The sequence below is a fragment of the Erythranthe guttata genome, chromosome 6 (assembly GCF_056151865.1).
Source record: "Erythranthe guttata isolate IM_541 chromosome 6, IM_541, whole genome shotgun sequence".
Lineage (NCBI taxonomy): Eukaryota > Viridiplantae > Streptophyta > Magnoliopsida > Lamiales > Phrymaceae > Erythranthe > Erythranthe guttata.
The window spans coordinates 2306050-2323225 of record NC_142538.1 but is presented as its reverse complement, the minus strand read 5'-3'; the positions used below and the strand labels follow the sequence as shown (position 1 = coordinate 2323225).

The 17176-nt window shown below is 36.9% G+C and overlaps 4 protein-coding genes and 3 non-coding genes across 14 annotated transcripts; 4 read left to right on the top strand and 3 right to left on the bottom strand.

Annotated features, from left to right (window-relative positions):
• The first annotated feature begins 73 nt into the window (after window positions 1-73).
• Window positions 74-2634, top strand: LOC105977872 (putative kinase-like protein TMKL1). Its single transcript, XM_013003260.2, has 2 exons — window positions 74-1062; window positions 1405-2634. Exons 1-2 carry the CDS (start codon window positions 579-581, stop codon window positions 1992-1994), a joined length of 1074 nt encoding a protein of 357 aa, XP_012858714.1. The 5' UTR covers window positions 74-578; the 3' UTR covers window positions 1995-2634.
• Window positions 2635-2768: 134 nt separating this feature from the next.
• LOC105977389 (U-box domain-containing protein 35) lies at window positions 2769-6611 on the bottom strand. Of its 5 annotated transcripts, none has more exons than XM_088819356.1 (10): window positions 6274-6611; window positions 5934-6147; window positions 5679-5806; window positions 5466-5590; window positions 5173-5384; window positions 4767-5083; window positions 4579-4680; window positions 4061-4489; window positions 3235-3987; window positions 2769-3146 (listed from the first exon to the last, which is right to left on the bottom strand). In XM_088819356.1, exons 2-10 carry the CDS (start codon window positions 6115-6117, stop codon window positions 2970-2972), a joined length of 2427 nt encoding a protein of 808 aa, XP_088675482.1. In that variant the 5' UTR covers window positions 6118-6147; window positions 6274-6611; the 3' UTR covers window positions 2769-2969. The 5 variants fall into 5 exon arrangements, with proteins under 5 accessions (XP_088675482.1, XP_088675484.1, XP_088675485.1 ...); XM_088819358.1 differs by having other exon boundaries at window positions 5679-5800; window positions 6274-6412; XM_088819359.1 differs by having other exon boundaries at window positions 5679-5800; window positions 5934-6144; window positions 6274-6407.
• A 530-nt stretch (window positions 6612-7141) lies between these two features.
• On the top strand, window positions 7142-7302 carry LOC148769885 (U1 spliceosomal RNA). Its single transcript, XR_016031933.1, has one exon. It is a non-coding gene; the product is annotated as a U1 spliceosomal RNA (small nuclear RNA).
• A 632-nt stretch (window positions 7303-7934) lies between these two features.
• Window positions 7935-8054, top strand: LOC148769884 (U5 spliceosomal RNA). Its single transcript, XR_016031936.1, has one exon. It is a non-coding gene; the product is annotated as a U5 spliceosomal RNA (small nuclear RNA).
• Window positions 8055-8158: 104 nt separating this feature from the next.
• On the bottom strand, window positions 8159-16767 carry LOC105977644 (U-box domain-containing protein 35). 3 transcript variants are annotated; one of them, XM_088819370.1, is made up of 10 exons: window positions 16630-16767; window positions 11188-11428; window positions 10948-11069; window positions 10728-10849; window positions 10459-10655; window positions 10039-10376; window positions 9854-9955; window positions 9342-9770; window positions 8504-9238; window positions 8159-8419 (listed from the first exon to the last, which is right to left on the bottom strand). In XM_088819370.1, the coding sequence occupies exons 2-10, from the start codon at window positions 11378-11380 to the stop codon at window positions 8246-8248; spliced, it is 2412 nt and encodes an 803-aa protein (XP_088675496.1). In that variant the 5' UTR covers window positions 11381-11428; window positions 16630-16767; the 3' UTR covers window positions 8159-8245. The 3 variants fall into 3 exon arrangements, with proteins under 3 accessions (XP_088675496.1, XP_012858431.2, XP_088675495.1); XM_013002977.2 differs by lacking the exon at window positions 16630-16767 and adding an exon at window positions 11646-11903 and having other exon boundaries at window positions 10039-10352; XM_088819369.1 differs by lacking the exon at window positions 16630-16767 and adding an exon at window positions 11646-11809.
• Window positions 13048-13168, top strand: LOC148769883 (U5 spliceosomal RNA). The gene has a single exon (XR_016031935.1). It is a non-coding gene; the product is annotated as a U5 spliceosomal RNA (small nuclear RNA).
• Window positions 13137-17125, bottom strand: LOC105977643 (U-box domain-containing protein 35). Of its 2 annotated transcripts, none has more exons than XM_013002976.2 (10): window positions 16630-17125; window positions 16234-16468; window positions 15994-16115; window positions 15781-15902; window positions 15509-15705; window positions 15105-15412; window positions 14912-15013; window positions 14413-14841; window positions 13559-14293; window positions 13137-13487 (listed from the first exon to the last, which is right to left on the bottom strand). In XM_013002976.2, the coding sequence occupies exons 2-10, from the start codon at window positions 16424-16426 to the stop codon at window positions 13302-13304; spliced, it is 2394 nt and encodes a 797-aa protein (XP_012858430.2). In that variant the 5' UTR covers window positions 16427-16468; window positions 16630-17125; the 3' UTR covers window positions 13137-13301. The 2 variants fall into 2 exon arrangements, with proteins under 2 accessions (XP_012858430.2, XP_088675497.1); XM_088819371.1 differs by having other exon boundaries at window positions 16673-17085.
• Between the last annotated feature and the right edge of the window lie 51 nt (window positions 17126-17176).

The following is a 17176-nucleotide window of genomic DNA, read 5'->3' as shown; positions in this document are numbered from 1 at the left end:
AAAAGTTTAATTGAAGTATATATATATATATATATATATATATATATATATATATATATATATATAATGCAGCAGACTGAATAAGTCTAAACCATTAATTCGTGAACAGCACAAACATCAGCAAAAATTCATTCATTCATTCATACATAGTAGATAATAAAACATCACATGGATCCACCACCTGCCTCTGTCTTCCTCCATCTCTCTTCTACTTTCTCTCTCCTCTCTCTCTCTCTAGATCTCTCTCTCACACAGACACACACTGACACACAGCCGAGACTTTTCTGCAAGCAATCTCTAAAGTCATCATTTTTGCAGTGCCACCAGTGAATCTTATTGCCAGTTTCATAATTCAGATTTTCCTTAAATTTTCTTCCCACCATTTTCAGATCTTGGCCCTTCTTATTTTCAACAAAAAACCCATCATAAAGCTCCAATCTTTACCACTAAATAGAAAAAACCCACAATAAAGCTTCAATCTTTACCACTAAATAAAAAAAACCCATAATAAAGCTTCAATCTTTACCACTAAATAAAAAAACCCAGAAGATCAATCATTCAATCCAATGTAAAAAAAAATGTTACACAAATATAAACTCGCACTAATCATAGGTCTAACCTCGTTATCAGCCCTAGCACTTCTTCTGATCGCACTCTTTTATGCCAGAAGAACAAAACAAGAAAATGGCGGTTCTAACACTTACACAGACGCAGAAGCTGGAGAAGCGGTGGTGCAAGCAGAGGGTTTGATCAAGTTCCACGGCGGCGAGAATCTTACCGTACAGGAAATTCTCGATGCCCCCGGTGAGGTCATCGGAAAATCAACATATGGGACACTGTACAGGGCTAATTTGGTCAATTCAAATTCTCTTGCATTGCTTAGGTTTCTGAGACCTACTTGTACGATGAGCACAGAAGATGTAATGCCGATTGTTGAGGTTTTGGGGTCTGTAAGGCATCCGAATTTGGTGCCTCTGACTGCGTTTTACGCCGGCCCGAGAGGGGAGAAGCTGATGGTTCATCCCTTTTTCGGGCTTGGGAATTTGTCTCAGTTTATCAGAGGTAAAAAAATTCAATCTTTATTATGTATATAAATTTTTTTAGTGAATCTTGATTTTTAGTACTGTTGCATTGATTTTACTCCGGTTCGTAGTTTGGATGTTGTTTGTTTCGTTTGCATTTACGTGTTGATTCGGTTGTTTTAAAAAAGTAAAGTCGTAGCTCGATCGAATTTTACTTCATTAGCAGTTGGACAAAGATTTGGAAGGTGGTTCGGGTTTAGTCTTTTCGATACCGTTTCAGATTCATTAAATAGTCTTTACGTCTCGGATTATCGCTGCAATCTCTTCCGTTACATGTATTTCGAATCGTAGTACGTGCAATAAATGTGTTCTAAATTTACAGATAGCAATGGCGAAGCTCGCAAATGGCCCACGATATGCAGAATCTCGATCGGCATCGCTAGAGGAATTCACCATCTTCAAACGTCTTTAAACAAGCCCATAGTACACGGCAACCTCAAGTCAAAGAATATACTCCTAGATTCCAATTACCAACCTTACGTCTCCGATTTCGGTTTGCATCTTCTTCTCAATCCAACCGCGGGTCAAGAAATGGTTCAAGTATTATCGTCTCGGGGGTACAAGCCCCCCGAGCTGATCAAAATGAAAGACGCGTGTGAAGAGAGCGATATTTACAGCTTAGGTGTAATCTTTCTAGAATTACTGACCGGCAAAGAGGCAATCAACGAGAACGCGGATCAAGATCAAGACTTTTATTTGCCGAGTGCTTTGAGAAGTGCGATTCTTGATGATCGAGCGGTGCAGTTGTACCATCCGGATATTTTGATTGGGCTTAGCAACGATGAAAGGGTAGTTACGGAAGATGGTATTTTGAGATATTTTCAACTAGCAATGGCTTGTTGTTCTCCCTCACGTAATGTACGGCCTAGTATAAAGCAAATTCTCGAAAAGCTCGAAGAAATTGTTAAGTAAAGATTCTGTTTTTTCTTTGTTTTTTTTTTTTGGGGGGGGGGGGGAGTAGTCAACTTAGTTGGTTGACTTATTCGGTGATCATGGCAACAACTAACCGAGGTTGTCGTAATGTCAGAAAGTGACTTGGGTTGACTTTTAGCGTGGAGACTTAGCAAAGATTCAGTTGTCGAAGTCAACAGATGCCGAGTTTTGTCAAACCGACAGGAAACTAGATTGCCGTCAGAGTATATTCTCAATTAACAGTGGCCGTTAATTTTTGAATGACTGTGAAAAGAAGTTGAGATCTTTCAACTACAACCATCTTAATGGACGATCGAGTCTTGATGGATGGATACGAGCTAAGGTTTATCGCAGAGTTGTCGGTTTTACGTTAGTCAAAAGTACCGTATTGGTTTAGCCCTACTGTAACAATACAACATGAAGAAATGTTGACGAAAAAAAGAGCACATTTTTTCGGCTATTTTCTTTATCTTTCTACTGAGTAAAGATTGTTTCGGCTAGTTAGTATCGGCCTATCGGATTCCGACGAAGATCAGAATCTTATTTTTGTAACTGTAATTTCTTATCTCGGTTCAGTTGGATGTGTACAAAACTAACCATTATTGTTGGACTAACGGTTCGCATTCTTTTTTCTTGGGAATTCGGCTTTTATGTGATCTTTTCTCTTGCGCGTTACGGGTTAATCTCTACTTTTATCGAATATAAACTAATAATCGAACCTTCGAATGCTCAGAAAATAATGGCGAGAAAAAAGAAAAAAACAGAACAAAAACATTGAATAAGCAATTATGCTCTCTGCAAATATAGTGATCAATAATTGAGAATTAACCATTATTGTATAATACACTCCCGAAACGAACAAATTTAAAAAAAAAAGAACACGGAAAAATACTTTACTATATTTTTCAGACGATAAAACGACACCACTCCACATTCCAAAGACAGAAAAAATCGAAACATTAGTTTACAAGATTATTATGCTGATTTTTGCTGCATGATTGCTGTAAGAAGTGAATGGTTCGGTATAAGACTCTTGCTAAGCAAAGGCAAGTTCGTCACAGGCGAAGTGTTATTTTCCCTCAGCCACTCTTCGATCGCTTTTCGATCGTACGTATATCCATCAGCAGCCACACAAGGATCATTCATCACATCCTGCAACCAAAAATTAAATAAATTAACTAAAATATTTTTTTTTTATAAAAAAGGAAAATCACTAAAAAAATCAAGAATCTATTCATACCTTAAGCAAGGGGCATATGAAATGATTAGGCGGGCCCGTGGGGCCCAAAACAGCCAAATCGTGAGCTTTCATCGAAACCATTCTCAACTTCTCCAAAGTAGGCAGAATGTGAGTCCTCAAATCCGGCCTGTCTCTATGCCGAAGCTCAGTACACCTCAGTGCCAGCTCAGCGAGCTCCTTCGTCTCCTCTATCGGCCAACTACCCGCCTCCTTATCCAAAATCCTCGCCACGTCATCATCATCGAGCGCCATCTCAACTGTCCTAGCAAGTGCAATAGCAGGTTTCGCAGTAAGCAGCTGCAGAACCACCATTCCGTACGCATAGACATCGGATTTCGGTGAAACGAGACCTGTCCTTTGATACTCTGGATCTATATAACAAAGGGTTCCTACGGGGCTCGTGTCTTTGTACATAGTTGCCGCGCTCGTCGTGTCTGAGTTCAGCATTGTGGATAAGCCGACGTCTCCGATTTTGCTGACGAAGTTGTGGTCGAGTAGTATGTTTGCCGGTTTTAGGTCACGGTGGATTATCGGCTTAGGTTTCGAGTTGTGTAGGAAGATTAAAGCCGACGCTACTTCACGAGCTATACGGTATCTTTCGTACCAAGGAATCGGAGGCGAGTTGTTTCTTCTGAATAATCTCTCTTCGAGGCTTCCGTTTTCCATGTACTCATACACTAAACAACCACGTGTAGGGCATGCTCCAAGAAGTGTTAGCAAATTCGGATGTCGAATCGTACTCAATATCTCGAGCTGAAAAAAAAAATCGTTACGTAAATCATTCGATATATATACTAATGCGTGCATGCATGGATTATATCAGTACCTCCTGCTCAAACTGTTTGTTTCTGCTAGTTGCCATAGAATGGAGGATTTTCACGGCAGCGTTCGTGTGGCGTAAGATGCACTTGTAAACAGTTCCGTACGATCCCATTCCGATTCTGAGGTCGTTCGAGAGTGATGACGTGGCGGAGTAAATTTCCTCCCACGTGAATTCTTGATAGTGATGAACGGGGCTCGCTAGAGTGTTCTCGAGCTTTTCTTTCGTTTTAGCATCCCTTGTGGCCTTTTTCTCTGCTGCTGCTTTGAGTGCAGCTTCTTTATCTGCACATTCTTTTGCGTATTCGGCTTCCTTTTTCGCAGCTTCGTATCTGATTTTTTCTTGTGCAGCTAACTCCTTCGCTTCCTCTTCTTTGAGATTCATCTCGTTTAGCTTCATCGTTTCTTCTAATCGCTGATGCTGAAGACCGTTTAGCTAAAAAAAAAGACGTTATGTATAATAAGCCCGCGTAAAAAAAATATAAAAATCGAAACTTTTATAATCTACGTTCTTGAAAAAAGTACCTTACGAGACGCGTCCAACGCCTCGTTTTGTGCCATTGCATACATTCCTTGTGCATGCCTTAGTTCCATTCTTAGTTGTTCCAGCTCAAAGTTGATATTAGTCTGGCAAAAAAAAAACAGGACTATGTTCATGTAATAATGTATAAAATTAACGATGATTACGTAGTGTATTGTTACGTATTTATTACCTGACTTCCGGATGAAAAATCAGTGGAAGCATTTAAGCTGGAAGATTGATCGGTGGTCCAAGAATGGCCGTCGGTTATCATGCTCGTAAAACTCGATTCTTTGCTCTTCTGATCGGTTATATCCGAGAAACTTGAGCTGGAATTTCCGTCATCCTCGTGTTCTCCAATGTAGTAAGACAGAGATTTATTTTCACTAAAACTCGTTCTTGAATTAATCGGGCTGTTATTCATAGGCGAAACCGGTTGGAATTGCCTTGTTGGCGAAGGTGGTACGAACTGAGGGTACATAACCGGTGAACTAATTTGCATCGTCCAATCTGATTTAAAAAAAAAATGTATATATATTTTAATGTCTTAAAATTTTGTTTAGTACGAGGATTTTCGGACAAGAAAATTAAAATCGTACCAGGTTGCGAGCTTGTCGTGTAGCTCGAAGAAAAATTGCTGAATCGATCAGTGTTATCGATGGGTTCGTCTCGTTTGATGGAATTTGCGTCTGGATCAGAGGGGCGGATGGAGGCGAGTTTGCCTTTAGCAATGACGTAAACGGTGCAAAAGCCGGGGCATGTTTCGGAGATTCTCGGTGACAGAGTTTGTGCTCTAGGCATCCAATAAGAACTGTTATGTTTATTAGTGAGGTTTCTGATGATAATATTTTCTTGATTTTATTTTCATTGATAATATTGTGTTTAATTATACCTAGAAAACACGCCTCCGGCAGACGAAGCTCCAATGACGAGTTTCTTGATATTGGATTTAGCGATTTCATCGGCTATTGCATTTACGACGTCGTCCGATTCGATGGTTACAACTTCTGCTTGAATCTACATTAGTAGTGCTCGGATTTCAGTTTCGGAATTTTTGTTACTCTTTTGAAAATAAATAATTATGGAACAAAAAAAAAAAAACCACCTTTCTTCTGATGCAGTAATTCTGGTAAGGCAGAAGCTTTTCGTTGGTTTGCCATTCGATTTCTTTTCTGTAAGCCGCTGCCACGTCATCTCTTACTTGTGCGATCGGAATTCCGTTTCCCACTTTTGCTTTCCGAAAGTAGAATAATCAGACAAAAAGTATATACATATATACTACGCAGAACGGTTTTTTTAAGACGAATGCAACAGGTAATTCTATTACAGAATCAACGAAAAAATAAATGAAATAACTCACTTGGTGTAGGAACTGTAGTGATCTCCGGGAAAACGTGCAGCAGTTTGAAGGAGACTTGTCCGAATCCTTCGTCTTGGATTAAATTCTCCGAAGCCCACTTTATCACGGATTTGCTTTTCTTGCTGCAAGTTATTGCTAATGCAACCACGCATCCATTGTTCTTGAGATCGTCCGCTTTCGACATTTTCTTGTTTTCCGTTTCTTCCGTCACCTTCTTTTATTTTTTTTTCACAAAAAAAAAGATTTCAGATAAACAGAACTAACTATATATTAGTGAATCCCATTTCGAAAATATTATAATGCATCTCCGAGTTTTCAAGAAAAACGAAAAACAACGTACCTGCTCTTTAAAAAGCCTTAGATTATATTTTCAAACAGCTACAAAAAACGTCCGAGTAAAGAAGAATAATTAATTGCTCGATAATGCGATGGTGTTGTAGGAGTTGCATGCATTTACATACATTATGTGAAAGGATGTCAAAACGTGGGGATCGAATTAGTTAAATACTAAAACATAATTCGTCTGGCTGGATATCTGCCGTTTTGACTTTTACGCGTGTGTGCCTGAGTCAAAAAAACCGTTATACTTACAGATGATTAAACATTAGTTTAATTAATGCCTAATCTCCGTGTGATCATTGCTTAGTTGCTCGCATGTCTTATCGATTATCGTTTCTCAGCACTAATTAGCATATTTGTTTAGAGTATATTCTATCAAAAGAACCTGAATTTAGAAACTTGTCAACTAGTTGAGGCCATGTCTGAAATATAAAAAAATACGTCAGACATATTTAATTCCGGAAAACTCGATCGAGAACTAGCGTAGGTTCTATGTACAGTACAACACAGCACATGACACAGATAAAAAGTCAATGCTGCTTTGCTACTCCTCTAATTTTTAAAGACAGCAAATTTCATTCATTTATTTATATATATAATATAATTGAAGATAATTTATTTAATTTAATTTTTTTACCAATTGTTTTTTTTTCAATAAACTATATACTTGGTTAGCTTGAATTGATCATTGAGTGTATATTGGTAAGTAAATTTTGTTATTGTGGAAATAAGAAAGCCAGTGTATTGAGAGAATTGAAATAGGAGTTTGCTGCCTTTATTTGGAGGGTTAAAAATCCCACATCGGAAAAATATGTTGCTAGGGAGGGTTGTGAGTTAGTATATAAGTAGAGGTAAGGGCACAGTAAAAAGCACTTACCTGGACGGGGTCAATGGTCGATCAAGAAGGACCATGGCCTAGGCATGTGACCTCCATTGCACTTTGGAGGGGCGCCCGCCTAAGGTCGATCCAAGTGGTCGAGCCTACGTCATAATTTGTGCCAGTGGGGGCCTGCGTTCGCGCGGCCCCCTCCAAACCCTAGTTTTAATTTTTAATTTTATTATTTTATTAATAATTTAATAATACAAAAGTGATAATTAAGTTCTCATTTTATTTAGCCAATTGTTATTTCATATTATTTTATTAAGCATTCAGTTGAGGCAAACAGTGATTAGGTAACCACTAATTAAATAATAAAATATAGTTCTAAATTAAATTTCATTTTTTAAACAACTTGAATTAAGATTATTATTAAATTAATTCATATTCTTTCAAAGCAATTTTATTGTACATTCATTTGAAAGAATCAGTAAATAGATAAACTAGTAATTGAATTTATTCAAGAATTAGTAGTTAATTGAAAAATTCATCAGTGGAGTTCAAATACAAGACTCTTCTCATATTTTGCAAACCAGTTCACACTCAGAAGAATGGGTTATTGAATAATCTTACAATTACTTAAACGTGCTACAAATTGCCCAAGCACGAAGTCGAATTATAAATTTCGAACGACTTATGTGAAATAGCAAATAGCCAAGTTGGAGATTTACACTAGTAAAATTATTATTGTAGGCTGGGTATTGTCCCACATCGAAGAAAACAAATAACTTGACTGAAGAGTTTCTGTATAAAATGAAGTCCTGCCTCACTGTTGCAAATCACGCAGCTGCGCAGTGAGCACATAGCGAACTATTCTTTCGCCTTTTACTAAAGAATACCGTGCGCTCGCTGCAATTCAAGCAGCATACGCCTCTTTTTGGAGGGTTTTTTCTATTAAGAAAAACCCCAACAATTTAAGTTTAATTTTTTGTATATGAATCCAACTTAAAATATATAACAATTTAAGTTTAATTTTTATATAATCCAAATTAATATATAGATATACAAATTGGTAATTACACCAGACAAAATTCTTCATTTACAGACCTCACAAATTGCTCGAAACAAAATACACGAAAAAATTTACGTCGATTGTTCAAGACTTCCACTCCATAATAGCCGAAAGAAGGGTGTAGTTAGGAATTAAGTGTTTATGTGGCAATTGTAAATCAGTGACCGGAGACGTATCTTTCACCTTAATCCACTTCTCTATCGCCCCTCGATCGTACGTATATCCATCACCAGCCACACACGGGTCACTCATTACAACCTACAAAGACGTACATAAACATACAACAATTTCATCCTAAATAAAATCGTAAAATAACGAATACATAATGAAATAAATTCTTACATTGCTGATGGGACAAATAAACTGTGTAGGAGCAGAAACGAGAGCCAAGTTTGGAGCTTTCTCAGCAAAATCCTTCAACCTCTCCAAAACCGGCAAGACTTCACCTTTCATCTTGGGTCTATCAATTCGTCTAAGTTCGGTGCACTTCAACGCCATTAGAGCTAAAACCTTCGTTTCTTCGATCGGCCAATCACCGCCCCTTTTATCTAATAACTCCGTTAACCGATCATTAGCCACTGCCGTTTCCACTTTATGAGTCAACGCTATAGCCGGTTTTCCCGTAATAAGTTGCAAAACAACCATCCCGAAAGCATAAACATCCGACTCGGGGGCCACGACCCCCGTCCTTTGGTACTCGGGGTCAATATAGCTAAGGGTACCCACTAGACCGGATACCGAAATGGAATCTTTGTTGACAACCGTCGAAAGTCCGACATCTCCGATTTTGCTCACGTTGTTAATATCGAGCAGTATGTTTGCTGGTTTTAAGTCACGGTGTACGATACCTTTCGGCTTTGCGCTGTGTAGAAAGGAAAGTGCTGAAGCCACTTCCCATGCAATTCTGAATCGATCGAACCATAGTAACGGTGGAGTGTTTTTTTTGTTCTTTTTTCGAATCAGTCTATCTTCGAGGCTACCGTTTTCCATAAACTCGTATACAAGGCAACTGTGGTCTATACATGCACCGATAAGAATCAGCAAATGCGGATGGCGAATTTTGCTCAATACATCCAGCTATAAAACCAGTAAAAGAAATTATACTATATATATCAGAAAATCAAAAATCAAAACGAAAGGAAAAGTAAAAATGGAATCTTTATAAGTTATAACTTATAACCTCCTGCTGAAATTGCTTATTTCTGCTCGCGTCCTTCGAATGGAGGACTTTTACAGCGGCGGTTGTGTAGTGAAAGGTGCTCCTATACACAGTGCCGTAAGCTCCCATTCCGATTTTACGGTCATCGGAAAAAGATGAAGTTGCATCTACGATTTCTTCCCACGTGAAATTACGGTATTGATTTAAAGATCCGTTGAGGGCATTTTCAAGATTTTCCTTTTCTTTGGTTTCGCGGGCTGCCCATATTTCGGCATCTCTTCTGTCTTCGGCTTCTCTTTCGGCACATTCGTTGACAAATTCCGCTTCTTTTTTAGCATCTTCGTATCTCGTTTTCTCCTTATTGGCCAACTCTTTGGCTTCTTTCTCTTTGAAACTTATCTGTCTGAGATTAGTTTCCTCTTCCAAACGACGTTTTTGAAGTCCACTTAACTGAAAAATAAAACAAGAAAATTAATATTGTTTTTAACAAGAAAAAAATAAGTAACATTTGTTATAAATGCAAAGACTTTTACCTTCCTAGAAGTATCAATCGCTTCGCCTTGAGCCATTGCATACATTCCACGAATATGTCTCAGTTCGACTCTCATTTTTTCAAGCTCGAAATTTACGTCAGCCTGCCAAAATAAACAAGGGCTAAAACTAAAAAAAATGTATAGTAACACCTTCCTACACATTTTTTTATAAAATAAAACGGTACCTGATTCTTGGTAGGGGTATTATCGGAAGTTGAAGCTTGATCAGACGAAGGATTATTATCATCTGCAGACGAGCTTGTGAAACTATTAAAGTTGTTCTTGGCAGTTGTGTAGTAATTTACATCTGAGCCAATGGGAAAATTATCTGCGACATTATCGAGCGTTAAATTTCTTGAATGCGGTGGTGCGATCACAGTTGAAGGCATTTTTTTATGGAGGGTCTGGTTTATGTTCGAAAGAGCTTGAAATCGCTGCAATGGCAATGGCAGTGAAGCTGATCGGAAATGCGCGACTGAATCTTGGTCCGTTGTACAATCTGAGTACACATAACCGACATTTTCTTGAAATAGAAAGTGAAAGAGATTCTTTAACAAAATAATATAAATATATTATGTATATGTATGTATATATATTATATATACCTGTTCTTGAGCTAGAAGTATAGCTTGAAGAATTATTATCGGAACTCGAACAAGTTGTTTCGCTACTGTCGTCTCTAAAGCTTATGTTTCCTTCCGAATCGGAAGGCCTTAACGATGATAGTTTCCCTTTGTAGACAACATATACAGTGCAGAAACTCGGACATGATTCCGATATTTTTAATGACAATGTACGTGTCCTAAAAAGAATAAAAAAATTAATATTTATTTCAATATACATTAAATAAAAATGTGACTCATCGGCATTATACCTTGAGAAAATACTGCGAGATGAAGCACCGATAATTAGTCTATTGATCTTATGTTTGTGAATATTTGCAGATATTGCAGTTACAACGTCGTTGCATTCTATTTGTACGATTTCCACATGTACCTGCACGTAAAATAAAAAAAAAAATCGAATATATAAGCAAAAAAAAAAAAAACAGGAAAACGGCAAATTTTCAAGAATGAATCCACATTTTCTTTTACCCTTTTTTCTTCAAACATGTTCTTATGAGGGAGAAGCTTTTCGGACACTAGGCTCTGGATTTCCTTTCTGAATGCAGCTGCCACATCATCATGAACTTGAGAAATCTGTATGCTGTTCCCCACTGTAACAAGCAAAATCGAGTAAAATTAATCTCGAATGACCAAAACACAATCAAGAATCATGAGATAAGCAATAAGGTCTCGGAATTTTTTGTTTTCGGGAGAAACGACGAAACTTACTAGGAGTCGGGATTCTAGAAACAACGGGGCGAACGTGGAGCAGCTTGAAATGGACAACTCCTTCTGGAACAAATTTTTCGAGAGCCCATTTGATAATAGTTTTGCTCTTTTCACTTCCACTTATAGCTAATCCCACCGCCGTGTACGGCGGTGGTGGCAGCCCTTCAACTTTGCCACTAAATTTCTCCCCCATTTTTTTTTATTCACATCAATTCTATTTTTTCACAACCTAATTAACAATCTGCAACAGCATAAACAAAATCTAAAGCTTCATTCTTCAATTGTTTAATCAATTAAAAGAAAGCTTATGAAAAACTAAACAATCCCAAGATACAATACAGAGAGAGAGAGAGAGATACAGCTAGCAATTTCTTGAACTTTAAAATAGAACAAGAAATCTTACAATTCTTTGACAATAAATAAATAGAAATAAAATAAAAGAAAAGTTACATACAAACCTTGAAATTTCTTGAAGTGTAGTGTATGATTGGAAGCAAAAAGACTCGTCTTTTGCCTTCAAAATAACCCTTGGAAACATTTCAAAGACTGGATTTTTTTTTTTCTGCTGTTAACAGTTTTATTCATGTGTGGCACATTTCCACCATAAGCACTACTCTCACACGTTTGGAGCAAATAAAATAAAATAAAATAAAAATAAATAAATAAATAAAATGAAAGCTGTTCCTTAACACATTCACTCATCCAGTTATTTTCTTGAAATTTATTTTATTTTATTTATATATATAGTATTCACATTTCAAAAGTCGTAGGTTGACTTTTTTGTGAAGATGAAGTCTTTGTTGTTTTGTGTGTTTATTAAATGAGTTAATTAAATAAGTTTGGAGTATTGGTAAGAAATAATTGTCGGAGGATCTTTTGTTTCTTTTTTAAATACATTGACCCAGTCAAAGTGCTAATTATTTATTTGTTCTTTTTAAATTTATAGAATGATGCTTAGTTGTCTAATTTTGAGTTAAAACGAGTACAAACTGTAAAATAACAATTGCTGAGCTTAATTCACAAAATTGGCCTATATATGCACATACATATATATACATACAAATATTCATCGACACAAAATGTAATATCGATAAAAGTTGATATATCTATCGCTTCATTAACTCAAAGGAAATATATCTATCGCTTCACAAGTGTATACAGCAACTAGCAAGTATAAACCCGAAGCAATTCTTTTTTTTGGAGGCAATTAGCTCCGACTGTGAAGTGTTCGATGAAATGTCCCAATCAAACCTAAACTTCAATTTCCTCTTCCGTAAAACCGAACTATCTACAATCGCATTTTGATGATTCGCCAGTGACGAGTGCTCCAATGGGTTCTTGCGAAAAAAACTTCCGACGTGTCAAACTCATCATATGAACAGTTTCTAAGGTCAAATGGTCGAACCTACGTCATAATTTGTGCCAGTGGGGGCCTGCGTTCGCGCGGCCGCTCCCAATCCTAGTTTAAATTTAATTAAATTATATCTTAATTAATTAATAAATTAAATTATATAAAAAAAAATTGTAAATTAATTTCATTTGATAAATTAAACAAATTGTAATTAAATACAATATGATTGTGACATTTGAAAGAAACAATAATTAGACAACTACTAATTGAGTTTATTCAAGAATTAGTAGTTAATTGAAGAGTTCATCATTTATTCTCTAACTCGAGTTCAAATACAAGACTCTTCTCATATTATGCAAACCAGTTTGATTTTGCAATCATCAGTTAGAGATTACACTAATAAAATAATTATTGTAGGCTGGGTGATGTCCCACATCGAAGAAAACAAATAACTTGACTGAAGAGTTTCTGTATAAAATGAAGTCCTGCCTCACTGTGGAAAATCACGCAGCTGCGCAGTGAGCACATAGCGAACTATTCTTTCGCCTTTTACTAAAGAATACCGTGTGCTCGCTGCAATTCTAGCAGCATACGCCTCTTTTTGGAGGGATTTTTCTTTTTAAGAAAAATCCCAACAATTTAAGTTTAATTTTTTGTATATGAATCCAACTTAAAATATATAGATATACCATTGGCAATTACACCAGACAATTCTTCATTTACAGACCTCACAAATTGCTCGAAACAAAATACACGAAAAAGTTTACGTCGATTGTTCAGACTTCCACTCCATAATAGCTGAAAGAAGGGTGTAATTAGGAATTAAGTATTTATGTGGCAATTGTAAATCAGTGACCGGAGACGTATCTTTCGCCTTAATCCACTCCTCTATCGCCCCTCGATCGTACGTATATCCATCACCAGCCACACACGGGTCACTCATTACCACCTACAAATGCATAGACATTCAAAATTTCATCCAAAATAGAATCGGCAAATGACGAATAAATAAATTCTTACATTGCTGATGGGACAAATAAACTGTTTAGGGGCAGAAACGAGAGCCACGTTTCGAGTTTCCTCAGCAAAATCCTTCAACCTCTCCAAAACGGGCAAGACTTCACCTTTCATCTCGGGCCTATCAGTTCGTCTAAGTTCAGTGCACTTCAACGCCATTAGAGCTAATTCCTTCGTTTCTTCAATCGGCCAATCACCACCATTTTTATCTAATAACTCCGTTAACCGATCGTTAGCCACAGCCGTTTCCACTTTAAGAGTCAACGCTATAGCCGGTTTCCCCGTAATAAGTTGCAAAACAACCATCCCGAAAGCATAAACATCCGACTCGGGGGCCACGACCCCTGTCCTTTGGTACTCGGGGTCAATATAGCTAAGGGTACCCACTAGACCGGATACCGAAATGGAATCTTTGTTCACCACCGTCGAAAGTCCAACATCTCCGATTTTGCTCACGTTGTTAATATCGAGCAGTATGTTTGCTGGTTTTAAGTCACGGTGTATGATACCTTTCGGCTTTGCGTTGTGTAGAAAGGAAAGTGCTGAAGCCACTTCCCATGCAATTCTAAATCGATCGAACCATAGTAGTGGTGGGGCGTTTTTTTTGTTCGTTTCTCGAATCAGTCTATCTTCGAGGCTACCGTTTTCCATAAACTCGTATACAAGGCAGCTATGGTCTATGCATGCACCGATAAGAATCAGCAAATGGGGATGGCGAATTTTGCTCAATATATCCACCTATAAAATCAGTAAAAGAAATTAGAATATATATATAAATCAGATAATCGAATCGAAAATCGAAAATCGAAAAGAAATGAAAAGTAAAAATGGAATCTTTATAAGTTATAACTTATAACCTCCTGCTGAAATTGCTTATTTCTGCCTGCATCCTTAGAATGGAGGATTTTTACAGCGGCGGTTGTGTGGTGAAAGGTGCTTCTATACACAGTGCCGTACGCTCCCATTCCGATTTTACGGTCACCGGAAAAAGACGAAGTCGCATCGATGATTTCTTCCCACGTGAACTTACGGTAGTGACTTGAAGATCCGTTGAGGGCATTTTCGAGATCTTCCTTTTCTTTGGTTTCGCGGGCTGCCCATATTTCGGCATCTCTTCTTTCTTCGGCTTCTCTTTCGGCACATTCATTGACAAATTCAGCTTCTCTTCTAGCATCTTCGTATCTCGTTTTCTCCTTATCGGCCAACTCTTTAGCTTCTTCCTCTTTGAAACTTATCTGTCTGAGATTAGTTTCCTCTTCCAAACGACGTTTTTGAAGTTCACTTAACTGAAGAACAAAACAAGAAAATTAATATTTTTAACATGAAAACATTTGTTATAAATGCAAAGACTTTTACCTTCCTAGAAGTATCAATCGCTTCGCCTTGAGCCATTGCATACATTCCTCGAATATGTCTCAGTTCGACTCTCATTTTTTCAAGCTCGAAATTTACGTCAGCCTGCCAAAATAAACAAGGGCTAAAACTTAAAATAAACGTATCGTAACACCTTTCTACGTGTTCTTCTTTTTCTTCTAAAATAAAACGGTACCTGATTCTTGGTAGGGGTATTATCGGAAGTCGAAGCTTGATCAGACGAAGGATTATTATTATTATCTGCAGACGAGCTTGTGAAACTATTGAAGTTCTTGGCAGTTGTGTAGTAAATTACATCTGAGCCACTGGGAATATTATCCGCGACATTATCGAGCGTTAAATTTCTTGAATGCGGTGGTGCGATCACAGTTGAAGGCATTTTTTTATGGAGGGTCTGGTTCATGTTCGAAAGAGCTTGAAATCGCTGCACCGGCAGTGAAGCTGTTCGGAAATGCGCGAATGAATCTTGGTCCGTTGTACAATCTGAGTTATACATAAACGACATTTTCTTGAAATAGAAAGTGAAAGATTCTTTTTACAAAATAATATATATATATATATATATATATATATATATACCTGTTCTTGAGCTAGAAGTATAGCTTGAAGAATTATTATCGGAACTCGAACAAGTTGTTTCGCTACTGTCATCTCTAAAGCTTATGTTTCCTTCCGAATCGGAAGGCCTTAACGATGATAGTTTCCCTTTGGAGACAACATATACAGTGCAGAAACTCGGACATGATTCCGATATTTTTGATGACAATGTACGTGTCCTAAAAAAGAATAAAAAATAACGTTTATTTCAATATACATTATAAAAAAAAAAAAGCGATCCATGGGCATTATACCTTGAGAAAATACTGCGAGATGAAGTACCGATAACGAGTCTATCGATCCTATGTTTTTGAATATTTGCAGATATTGCAGTTACAACGTCGTTGTATTCTATTTGTACGATTTCCACATGAACCTGCACGTAAAAAAAAAAAAAAAATCGAATACATAAGCCAAAAAATTCGAAAACGGCAAATTTTCAAGAATGAATCCGCCTTTATTTCTACCCGTTTTTGGTCAAACATTTTCTTAAAACGGAGAAGCTTTTCGGACACTTGACTCTGGATTTCCTTTCTGAATGCAGCTGCCACGTCATCACGAACTTGAGAAATCTGGATGTAGTTCCCCACTGTGACAAGCAAAATCGAGTAAAATTAATCTCGAATAACCACAACACAGTCAAGAATCATGAGATAAGTAACAAATTCTTGGATTTTTATTTTTTTTTGGAGAATGAAGAAACTTACTAGGAGTCGGAATTCGAGAAACAACGGGGCGAACGTGGAGCAGCTTGAAATGAACAAGTCCTTCTGGAACAAATTTTTCCAGAGCCCATTTGATAATAGTTTTGCTCTTTTCACTACCACTTACAGCTAATCCCACCGCCGTGTACGGCGGTGGTGGCAGCCCTTCAACTTTGCTACTAAATTTCTCCCCCATTTTTTTTATTTACATCAATTCTATTTTTCACAACCTAACAATCTGCAACAGCATAAACAAATAAGTCTGTAGCTTCATTCTTCAACTGCTTAATCAATTGAAAGAAAGCTAATGAAACTGAACCTTAAATAGAACCAGAAATCTTATAATTCAAAATAAAAATAAAAATAAATTCTCAACGAAATAGAGACAAAGTTACATACCAATCTTTTCGCAGCTGCTTCTTGGGATAATATTTTCTTGAACTATAGTGTATGATTGCAAGCACAAAGACTCATCTTTTGCTATCAAAAATAAATAAACCCTAGAAACAAATCTTTTTTAAGTAAATCAAGAAATGTGTAGCAAAATTTCAAAGACTGGATTTTTTCTGAGGAAGTAGGTTAACAGTTTTATTCATGTGTGCCACATTTCCACCATTACCACTATTCTTACACGTTTGGAGCCAAAAAATAAAAAATAAAAATAATAATAAAAAAAAAATGAAAGAAAAGCTGCCCTAATACATTCACTCATCCAGTTCAAAGGCATATATACCAAGATATTCTTTTCTTGAAATTAAATTTAATACAGTATTCATAATTTAAAAAGTCGTAGGTTGATTTTTAATGAAGATGAAGTTTTGTTGTTTTGTTTGTTTATTATGTGCTGTTTTATTCAGTCTTTTTCTATGGGTTGTTGTGTAATTATCGGTTGTGTATTATAATTATTTATAATTTATAAAGAAATAATTGTAGGTAATGAAGTGAA